The 11,253-nt window shown below is 32.4% G+C and overlaps 2 protein-coding genes across 4 annotated transcripts; both read left to right on the top strand.

The window, feature by feature from the left end:
• Window positions 1-1,464: 1,464 nt before the first annotated feature.
• On the top strand, window positions 1,465-3,652 carry LOC122032905 (ADP-ribosylation factor-like). Its single transcript, XM_042592220.1, has 4 exons — window positions 1,465-1,617; window positions 2,343-2,402; window positions 2,492-2,557; window positions 3,249-3,652. The coding sequence occupies exons 1-4, from the start codon at window positions 1,480-1,482 to the stop codon at window positions 3,423-3,425; spliced, it is 441 nt and encodes a 146-aa protein (XP_042448154.1). The 5' UTR covers window positions 1,465-1,479; the 3' UTR covers window positions 3,426-3,652.
• Window positions 3,653-6,861: 3,209 nt separating this feature from the next.
• Window positions 6,862-10,162, top strand: LOC122032730. 3 transcript variants are annotated; one of them, XM_042592045.1, is made up of 4 exons: window positions 6,871-7,011; window positions 7,100-7,216; window positions 9,611-9,711; window positions 9,793-10,162. In XM_042592045.1, exons 3-4 carry the CDS (start codon window positions 9,618-9,620, stop codon window positions 9,936-9,938), a joined length of 240 nt encoding a protein of 79 aa, XP_042447979.1. In that variant the 5' UTR covers window positions 6,871-7,011; window positions 7,100-7,216; window positions 9,611-9,617; the 3' UTR covers window positions 9,939-10,162. The 3 variants fall into 3 exon arrangements, with proteins under 3 accessions (XP_042447980.1, XP_042447979.1, XP_042447981.1); XM_042592047.1 differs by having other exon boundaries at window positions 6,874-7,011; window positions 7,188-7,216; XM_042592046.1 differs by lacking the exon at window positions 7,100-7,216 and having other exon boundaries at window positions 6,862-7,011.
• Window positions 10,163-11,253: the final 1,091 nt, after the last annotated feature.

Below are 11,253 nucleotides of genomic sequence, written 5' to 3'. Positions count from 1 at the left end.
TCAGTTACGTATTGCTATGCTATGCCACAAATCTAAGTTTGTATTTCCTATGAAGGAAGCAAACACATAAGGAAGTAACATGGTATAAACCAGAATGATCTCCCAGCCACCATATATTGCTGTTTCCTTTGATGAAAATGATGGGTGGGAGGAAAGGATTTGGGAACCTTTTCCCAATTTGAACAAAAAATGTTATTGCTCCATTTGGCCCAGGAAGCAATATTCGCATGCACTGTCAGTAATATTTTGAAGTTTAAGTTTCCCTTTCTATTTCCTTCTGTCCAAGGAAATCGTAAGAAGTCTACTTCATGCCTTCCCTCCAAAGTAATACAAAGTATGGAAATATTTTTTTTTTAATGTTTCTGCTATAAATTTTCACCCTGCCCTCTTTATTTCCCTTGTTTCTTCCTTCCCTACTAGAAAACACAAGCCAAAAGCAAGACCCGCATGCCTGGTCCGCAGTAATGCTTCTAAAATACATTCTAATTTGTGCTTCTTTAATTTACTCTATTTTGAAAGAAGATTCACTTATCAACTGTCCTTTTTCCCAAAGAAATAAATTACAAAATTATGGAAAACACAAAACAGAGAGAAGCGAGTTATTTTTCTTTAATCAAAATTTCCTTTCAACCATGCTATCCGATGAATATTATGAAAGATAAATATCGAATGTTAACTTGCTCTTATCTCAAATTAATGAAGGCTTTGAATTATTAAATGGCTTTGATTATCCAATTCCTTCAATAATTCATGTTGTGATTATAGGAAGGTGAACCAACATAACTAAAATCTCTTTATTTTGTAATCAAATTTTTAATGAAAATATTAATAATTAATAATCTAGAATGCGTTGGAGGTGAACAAATTGATTTTTTAGTTTAAGACACTCGCATTTGCATACGTACAAATATCAAGACCAGCTGGTACCTGCAAAGTATACTAGTGAAAGTTCACATATTTCTATTCAAATGACCACTAACTCATGTTTGTTATTATTTTCATAAGTTGATTCTATTTTTTTTTTCCTTTCCTTTTGGTCTTATTTTTATTTTTTAACTTTTGGCTTTATATTTTGGTTTGAACATTTTAGATACTTGATGATCTCTATTGAATCTTCAGAGTAACATGACATTTCACCACAACATCTAGCATTTAGTCTCAACTATTTTGGGGCCAGCTACATGAATTTTATATCTTGCCACTTTCATTTTGTTGTATAACTTTTGTTAGGTTGATATCAAAATTATACTGGTAACTAAAGTAAATAAGTTTGCAACTTGTATCTTTGCTACGTCTTCGGCTCTTGATATAAAAATATTATGCCTAGGCCTCTTTTCATTTAATTAATTAATTGATATTCGAGTCTGAGTATTTTTTTATTCAATGCATACTGATGATATCTGATATGATTATTGTTTTGTTATTTAGAACATAAAGTTTGAGAGAATATCCAACATCTAGTGCATTATTGGCAATATAATGCCTTTTATCTATTCTTTAGGCTTCAATGTGGAGAAGGTCCAGTATAAAAATGTGGTATTTACAGTCTGGGATGTTGGTGGACAAGAAAAATTAAGGCCTTTATGGAGGCATTACTTTAGCAACACTGATGCACTGGTAATATGTCATTACTTAAGCAACGTGGTCATTTTAAGCCCTAAATATTGCTTCTTTTCAATTTGAAATTTTTTTACGGCAACATAATATTGAATGTGTTTTTGTCTATTATGGTTCGGTGTTGAAATTGGTTTAATTTTTACTTGTTTTTATCAATGATTTCTGGATGACTAACCATCCTATGATTGCCCATATTTTGTTGCTTACTATTTAGAGATCCTTCAGTCAGTTGTTAAGTTGCTGGTACTCTCAGCTGTACTTCTGTTGGGATCAAACTTGTATGTTGGAAATTTATGAACTGTAGAAAAAAATGATATGATGAATGAAACACAATAGAAATTAGGGCATTCAAGGCCTCCTATGTGGCTCTGCTTATACCATGACCATCAATATCTTTGAGAAAGATACATGTGATCGTAAATTATTACAACAGTAAAACTGCAGTAGATTAGATTCCCACATTCGGTGCAAGAGAGAAGGTTCTTGATATGCAATCTTGCCCTTGGAAGTAGCTTGGCTATTAGTGATTGATGTCCTGGGTACTAATAATCAATCTTACAGGACATCAAGGTTCTCTCCAATTTCAAGGAATTATAACTATGTTCCCTTTAGTTTCATTTATTTATTGGTTAACATAATTTTAGCTTACATTGTCACAGACTCGCTCCACATTAGACTAATCACTAATTATTTTCAATGTTATTTTTTTGATGCATTGCTTTTAGATCTATGTTGTGGATTCGTTGGATAGGGAAAGGATCGGAAAAGCTAGAGAAGAATTTCAGGTATAGAGTATGATTATTTAGAATGTAGTTGTAATTTGGCTCTTTTTCTTCTCAAAATTCTAATAATTGCTTCATAATACTTCTTTCAGACTATTATCCGCGATCCATTCATGTTGAACAGTGTCATATTAGTATTTGCCAATAAGCAGGACTTGGTATGTTTGTATCCTAATTTTCATGATGCCATTCTTAATTTAATAGATTATTTATATTGCAAGCATAAGCTTTTAGTTTGGTTATCTTTTGCTGTTTATCTATTTTTTAAAGGGGAACAGAGAGGTGAATTCTACCTGTTTAGTAAAAACATACCTCATAGATATTAAGGTTATCCTGACAGTTTGTTTTCAAGTCTCAACTGTACTATTTTGTAAATGCTTCATGCAAATCTCACGATAATTGTTGAAATTCTCTGGCCAATTCTTCCCTTGTATGTCGGTTGCTCTTTGGATCAACCTCGTGTCTGTGCCAAAATTTACTTTTCTTAAGTTATTCTTCTGTAATTTCTTTATCCATCATCTAATGTTCTAGAAAGCAGTCTACACAGTTGTACTATGTATTTTAAACAAGAGACCACATTCCACATCGCAAAAATATGCGTTATTCTGCCCCTTTAGGAGGTTATTTTCTATGCGTTAGAATGTTCAAATACCAAATGCTTCATATTATGTAGATTGGCGAGCTCCTAACAAGTGGTATTTTTCATTTCGTATGGCTTTTATTATTATGTATGTTGAATCATGACTATACAATTGTGGCTTTAAGATTTTCAAGTTATTCGCGTATTTGAGAAACAAACCATCTATCTTGATAGATTCACAATGCTTATAACTGTCTTATCTCATTCAGAAAGGTGCAATGACGCCAATGGAGGTATCCGAAGGGTTGGGTCTTTACGATCTGCGGAACCGAACATGGCACATCCAGGGAACCTGTGCCCTCGCCGGGGATGGTCTCTACGAAGGACTCGACTGGTTAGTCACAGCTTTGAAGGAGTTACAAGTCCCAGGGCGACATTTAACTTGATCCATCTCGACTCCTCAGCTACCTTAAGAATCTTAAGATCGACTCATTCGAAGATGACTGTATATTTTCTTCTCTCTTTTCCCTCATAAATGTCTTTTTGGATTGTAGGAAATGTAGACTGATTCACAAGTCATGGATTCATGTGATGCTATAAGTTGTGATTTTATTTTCCTTTTTTTTTTTACATGTTAAAAGAATTAATCATAATCCATTTTATTTCTTGATGATGTTTTATGCAAAATCTTATGTAAGATTTTGTTAGATTACTTGAAAGATAAATCTTTAGAACATTTATTGTTTGTCCATTATGTAATTGATATTATTGAAAATATAATCAATCAATATGTATTTTTTTTATTTTATTTATAGTATTTTTATTTAAATTGATTTATTTATTATAACAAATATTAAATAGCCAATTTTCTATCTCTGGAAATTCCAATTAAATCAACTATGATCTTTAAATATTAATATTTTCAATGGTAAGATTAAAAAAAAATATTTTGCCACTTATTTTTATTAATATTATTCATTTTAGGCTGTAAACGAGGCCTAGGCTCAACTCAATTTATATTGGCTCAACTTGAATTCGCTCGAGCACGTAGAGTTAAATTTGAGTTTGATGTTTAATTACGAGTAAGATTGAATTTTTTTTTTATTATTTTATTATTTTAATAAATAAATTAATATATTATTATTATTGGCTCATTTGGTTGGACGAGCCATCGAGATAGTAATGATTAGACTTAAGTTTGATTTGATTTCTAATTAACTCAATTTGAGTTCAGTTAACTTTAAGCTGAGTTGAGTTTTGATCGAGCCATCATTTACGAGTGACTTGATTCAATTGTATCTCTAATTCACATATATTTTTTTTTCACTACAGTAGGAAGAAAATATAAATATTACTTGATTATTTATAAAATATATTAGCTGTATGAGAGACTGAAAATAAATTTCCAAGAGCTTGAATCTGGATTAAAGTTAGACATTTTGTAACATCAATTTTGATATATCTTATACAGAGAGCTTGAATATTTTACGAGGGATAAGTAGATAAGAGAGGATCCAGGTCCACTTTTGAGATGAGAGGAGGGTTTATAATATAATTACGGTCGAATTATAATTATAATTCAGTCATAATTAATTATAATTTTTTATTGGATTCATTTTGAGTTAAGATGGGCTGTCGAAGGTTGTTGATGATAGAGAGATAGCCGGGCTACCAGACTCCACTCCGAACAAGAGACGGCCTCCGGCTGCACATCCTAACTCAAATTATAGCATATGTGAGAAGATAAATCTAAGAGGAATCATAACTAATTATGATTGAATTATGACTACGATCCGATCATAATTATATTATGGAATTGATGGACCAAGATCCCATCTGTAATTAGATAGCTAGATAATTCATGGAGGGACACAAATCTATATTTATCAAACGTTGTATTTACTTATCCAAAATATATATATATATATATATATATATATATATATATGAGTTATCATAATTATTTAGTTTGTTATTTTTAAATTTTACTAAATTCATTGTTATTTTTTTCTCACAATTATTGAATCTAAATAAATTTTTAATTATTAACCAAAATCTATTGCTTTTAAATATATTCAGATTTCATATCAATTTTGAAAATTCATTTTGTATTTATTAAATACACAAAATAAATTCGTACTAAAATTTGTAGTTAATTTTATATTTATCAATCCATCTAAATTAATACTCTTTTATAAATTAATTAGGCTCCTTGTTGAAGCCTCTTAATTCGTAGTCAGATGCTTTCGGAGCTATAGTATAACGGTAGGATATTTAATTTGTCACTTTGATATTCGTGGTTCGATCCTTAGATATTTGAATTTATCCTCTAAATGGCACATGTAATTAAAGGATGTTAGACTTTTGAAGTGGCGGTTGGTGGAAAAATTTCATGGGACTGAGCCAATCACTTAGGACTCAGGGGCATGTAATCAAAGGATGTTAGACTTTTGAACTGGTGGTCGGTGGAAAAATTTCATGGGACCGAGTCAATCACTTAGGGCTAGATGAATTTATCATTTTTTTCTCCAAATGGGATGTACAATTAAAGAATATTAAGTTTTTGGACCGCCTATCGCAAGTGCTTCTCGATTTTTCCCAATGATTGGTGGAAATTTTTTTTTTAGGTTGGATTGATCACCTAGGACTATTTGAGTTTATCATTTTTACTCAGATCTAGTTAGGTTTATCATTTCTTTACCTGAAGTCGGACAAAATGCTCTCATAATTTACTTATTTGTAGCTTATCGTGGATCATCGATTCTAAATTGATTCAGTTAGGCGATATCACCCCTTTTGCTCTAACGGATTTGTAATCCAAGCTCATCCTATCTGTCACTTGTCTTTTCAGTCATCATAATTTATCTTCTCTATATTTATCATGGAGCAGGCTGATGGAACTTTGGAGACGAGTATAATCACTTTTTATCACAAATTTATAGTCAAGCTCTTCTTTCTTATCTCTCCGTGGTGGACGTTTCGGCACCACATCGACTGGGGAGTGATCTCGAAAAAGTATGAGAGTAAACTCATGATATGCTTTGTCTCAATATTTTTTTTTCTATTTTAATACTTATTTTTACACTTTCATATACTGTTTAGATTATCTAGAATTTATATTACATTATCTTCCTGACTGAATTGATCAAATTTTTTTAATAAAAATTAAATAAATCAAACTCATAAAATATCAATTAATTTGATAAAAATTAAATTAATCAATTTTTTAAATAATGATAGATTTAATTGAAAATGAAATTGTTTTTTTAACAATAATTGAATGAGTGAAGATTTACTGATTCAGTTTTTATTTTATTTTAATTTATTTAGCTTAATCGAATAAAAAATTTAAAAGTCTAAATAGAATCAAATTAATAAAAAAATAACTTTTTAAAAATGAAATGTTAAAATAATTAAATTAAATTTTAAATTTAATCAATTCCATCGATTTATTTAGTTTAACTGAACTTTTATGTTTTTATTTACCAGTACCAACTAATTATACGGGGCACTTTGTCCTGTCTGTAATTGATGTTATTGAAAGCCAAATCAACCAATATTAACCTATAGTATTTTTATTTTATTTATAGTTCTTTTATTTTAATTGATTTATTTATTATAACAAATATTAAATAGCCAATTTTCTGTCCCTTACATTCCATTCTAATTAAATTAACTACTTAAAATTTTGCTAAATCCCTTGTATGCTATTTATTTATTTATTTTCACAATTATGGAATCTAAATAAATTTTTAATTAATAATCAAAATCTCCTTCCTCTAAATTCATTCAGATTCATATCAATCTTGAAAATTCATTTTGTATTTATTAAACAAACAAAAAAAATGCATACTAAAATTTGCAATGGATCTAAATTAATTCTAATTTGAAAATTAATTGGGCTACTTCTCGTTGAAGCTTCTAGATTCGCAGCCCAAACCCTTCCTATTTATTCCCCTTCTTATTTATTCTTATCCTTCGTGGAAGTTTCGGCACCGCATCAGGGAGCAATCTCGAAGGCGCAGTAGAGAGGTAAACCTCGCGATCCGATTTTGTCTCAGTATTTTTTTTTTCCTTCTATTTTGATGCTTGTTTTTGGCACTTTGACTGTTCGATCTAGGGTTAGTGTTCCATTAGTTTCCCGATCTGTTGTGACTTCTTATTTATTCCCATTCTTATCCCTTCGTGGACGTTTCGGCACCGCATAGAGGAGCGATCTCGAAGGCGCAGCAGAGAGGTAAACCTCGCGATCCGATTTTGTCTCAGTATTTATTTTTCTATTTTGATACTTGTTTTTGGCACTTCGATTAGCTTCCCGATCTGTTGTGTCGGTACAGGATTCATTTCTAATGATTTCTTTCTTTTTTTTTTACTGACAATTTGGCATTTAGGGTTCTTAAAATCCATAGGGACTCAATTTTACAATTAGGCTGATAGGGTATTTTGTCTTAGTTTTTTTTTCCCTCCTATTTTGATACTGTTTGATCTATGATTTGGGTGCCATTAAATTGAGTCCCTATGGGCTTTAAGAACCCTAAATGTCCAATTGTCCAGTAAAAAAAGGAATAAAGCGTTAGAAATGAATTCTGTACCAATAATAACAGATCGGGAAGCTAATGGAATCCAAATCCTAGATCAAACAATCGAGGCGCCAACAACAAGTATCAAAATAGAGAACAAGAGCAAGGATCACTTAACTGCTCACCCAGTTCAACAGGCTAGAACTATAGAAATTAACCTCAAATGAATTTTTTCTTTTCAAAAAAAAACATTAGATAATTTTTTTTTTCAATCTATGAAGAGAGAAACATTTTAATAGTCAATACTAATCATAATATTTTAATAGCCTTAATAGTATGATTCAATATAAACCAACTCATTTGCCTTGAATTTTCCTATGTGGTATTATTTCACCTTTCCATTGGAGCCAATTTTAGAAACCTCTTAAATTTTACATTGTGAGACTATTCCACTTTTAACTTTTTCAATTTGTTTTAACCATCCAACACCTAATTTATTAAGTTTATAAAGACTATTTGACTATATGATATGTTCAACAATAACTTGCCGAAGGATATGTTTAGTAATAGAAGTTCAAGGTCTTCTCTGACTCAGTTGATGCACTCTAGAACATCAATTTACGGTCGACACTTTAAAAATTACATAATATAGAGAACAACACAAGTTGATATGAGAACCATCTTAATCGTCAAATTGAGCAGTCATGGGCTTTAAGAACTCTAAATGCCTAATCCTCCAGTAAAAAAGGAAGAAAGTGTTGACAAAAGAACCCTACCATCCTAATTATAAAATTGAGTCCTTACGGGCTTTAAGAACCCTAAATGCCCAATTATCCAGTAAAAAAACCTGTAAGACATTTAGGGTTCTTAAAGCCCATAAGGACTCAATTTTACAATTAAGAGGGTAGGGTTCTTTTGTCAACACTTTCTTCCTCTTTTACTGGACAATTGGGCATTTAGGGTTCTTAAAGCCCGTGATTGCACAATTTGACAATTAGGATGGTTTTCGCATATCAACTTGTGCAATGTTCTACTGTGGATTTACATTTGATGAAATATTGTAAGATTTTCCTTTTTACATCTCTATATTCTGTAATTAAGTGTCTATCGTAATTGATGTTCTAGAGCCCATCAACTGAGTCAGAGAAGACCTTGAACTTCTATTACTAAACATATCCTTTGGCAAGTTATTGCTGAACATATCATATAGTCAAATAGTCTTTATAAATTTAATAAATTAGGTGTTGGATGGTTAATCAGATCAAAAAGTGACTTAATAAGAGAGTTAAATGAGAAATAAATTGAAAAAGTTAAAAGTGGAATAGTCTCACAATGGAAAATTTAAGAGGTTTCCAAAATTGGCTCCAATGGAAAGGTGAAATAATCCCACATAGGAAAATTCAAGGCAAATGAGTTAGTTTATATTGAATCACACTATTAAGGCTATTAAAATATTATTGACTATTAAAATGTTTCTCTCTTCATAGATTGAAAAAAAAAAATGATCTAATATATATTTTTTTAAAAGTCCATTTGAGGTTAATTTCTATAGTCCTAGCCTGTTGAACTGGGTGAGTAGTCACAAGAGCGGTACCACTACAACATTGTGGGTCGACCATCGAACTCTTCCCCCATGTCTATATAAATATATGCCAACACAAAAATTCCTGTGATAATCTTGTCAATGCCAATGAACCAAAGATCTTCATGAAAAGGATAGTGCTCAATATTAGTAATGATATAATCTTTCATGTTGCCCAATAGAGGGAAAAAAATTTATATAGTTCATTATTGAGTAAAGTTGTAGACCTGACAGGTGTTGCAGTATAAAAAAGTATGTTTATTACTTAAACAAATGAGACATGAATCGATGAAAGAAAAAATAGTCATGTTTGACAAGGTACCCCAAAATAATATTGTTGACCCTGGTAAGATAAGCTATTCCATACATTTTTTCTTTGAAGAATATTATACCTCTGGGGATTTCTTAATTACACTTATTGCCTATATTATCCATTTATTCAGAAAGATTCTTAATGTTATACACGTTTTAGGTGTTGTTATCCATGTTTTAGGTGTTGTTACTAATTATAGTTCCACTTTCGCTGTAGTTCAAGCATGTCGGCAGCAAAAATTATAGGAGCTATCGCGGGATCTGTAACTATTTCATACGTATGCCATACCTTAATTTCTGACAAAAAGATATTTGGAGGTCAGTTAATTTACACAGTACTGGAGCCAGCACTACTTCCAATTTGTCAGTGAGGTAACTGCTGCATTTGTTCCAAACCAGGTACGACTCCAAAAACAGTCGCCGACAAGGAATGGTGGGAGGCAACTGATAAAAAGTTCCAGGCCTGGCCTCGTACCGCCGGACCGCCCGTCGTCATGAACCCAATTAGCCGGCAAAACTTCATCGTTAAATCACCTGAATCGTGAAGCAAATGGTAGCCACTCAACTTTTCCCGCACCGAGTTTTGCTAAACTTCGGGTAGCAAGTTTGAATTCTAAAGTGGTGCTGAACTTTAGGTTTGAAGTTTTTCAAATTTAACCTGGTTATGTTTACTTTTAACACTGCATGGATTGCTGGAGATGTGCTTTGGTTGTAATAATACTCCAGAATGATTTCAGTTTTTTTTCCCGATGATCTCATATTACGACAACCTGTCTGTTCGACTGCCTGAAACAAAGGTAAGCTTGGATGCTAAGCTGATGCAGGTTGTGCCGAGTTGGTTGGTTTCTTATCGTACCGCACTTAAAAGCTTTCGCTGTTCTTTACAATCTGATTCCTTTCTAGTAAAAGGAAGGAGATGCATTAAAGTAGTTTTAAACTGATCAAGTTCAGGTGTTTTAAGTGACGAGTTAGCACATTCTTTGTTGCCCGACATGACTTTTAAAGATCAAGCAGTCCCCTAGGCTGAGTGATTCTGATAGGATTTGATATACTGTCTGATCCGGTGGTAAGGACGGGGGATCTTTGTTGGCGGGAGATTAACGACACATGGAGGTCAATGGTCAAGAGGGTCAACCTCAAGGTCGTGCCGAGCAGACAGTGGTCGTGCCGAGCAGACAATGGTCATGCCGAGCGGATTGGCGGGCCGACTGAGCAATTGGCCGACAGAACATCCAGTCAGGGGTCTCCTAGGCCGGACGAAAGACAACCCGACCAGGGGTTGGGTTTTTGATGCTCAAGGTAAAAGAGTCTCTGGGCCGAGCGGTAGAGTTGTAAACAAGCCGAGTCGAGCTTTGGGGTGTTCAAGGTTGTTTGATAAGATAACCGAGTCGAGCTTAAAATGAACCAAGCTTTTGAAATGAGTGTTCAAGCTTGGCTTGGTTTATTTTTTATGAGCTTGAGCTTGTTTGAAGCTTGACTTGAGCTTGGTTCATTTAGATTATCAAGCTCTCAATTCAAGTTTGGCTTGAGCTTGGTTCGAGTTTGGCTTGAGCTTGGTTCGAGCTTGGTTTGAGCTTAGTTTAAGCATAGTTCGTTTAAATGTTATCAAACTCTCAATTCAAGCTTGTTTGATTGTTTGAAACTTTTAATTGTTTGATTGGTTATTAAGATTGATAATTTAAATTTATTTATTTTATTTTATTATTTATTTAGCATATTGAAAAGAATTTTATTAATAAATATTGTTCGTGAACGTTATTCACGAACGTTGTTCACGAACGTTAACGAGCAGAACGCATATGTGTTCAAGCTTGTTTGTTTAGCTTAACGAGCTTGCTTTTTAATTAATCTAATGTATAT

The sequence above is a fragment of the Zingiber officinale genome, chromosome 11A (assembly GCF_018446385.1).
Source record: "Zingiber officinale cultivar Zhangliang chromosome 11A, Zo_v1.1, whole genome shotgun sequence".
NCBI lineage: Eukaryota > Viridiplantae > Streptophyta > Magnoliopsida > Zingiberales > Zingiberaceae > Zingiber > Zingiber officinale.
This window is presented reverse-complemented; position numbering and strand designations above follow the sequence as displayed.

Coding starts and splice junctions, on each gene's coding strand:
- LOC122032905 (XM_042592220.1), top strand. CDS start 1,480: ATGCCTTTTATCTATTCTTTAGGCTTCAATGTGGAGAAGGTCCAGTAT. Junction 2,403..2,491: donor AAGCTAGAGAAGAATTTCAG/GTATAGAGTATG, acceptor TACTTCTTTCAG/ACTATTATCCGCGATCCATT. Junction 2,558..3,248: donor TTGCCAATAAGCAGGACTTG/GTATGTTTGTAT, acceptor TATCTCATTCAG/AAAGGTGCAATGACGCCAAT.
- LOC122032730 (XM_042592046.1), top strand. CDS start 9,618: ATGTCGGCAGCAAAAATTATAGGAGCTATCGCGGGATCTGTAACTATT. Junction 9,712..9,792: donor TGACAAAAAGATATTTGGAG/GTCAGTTAATTT, acceptor GTTCCAAACCAG/GTACGACTCCAAAAACAGTC.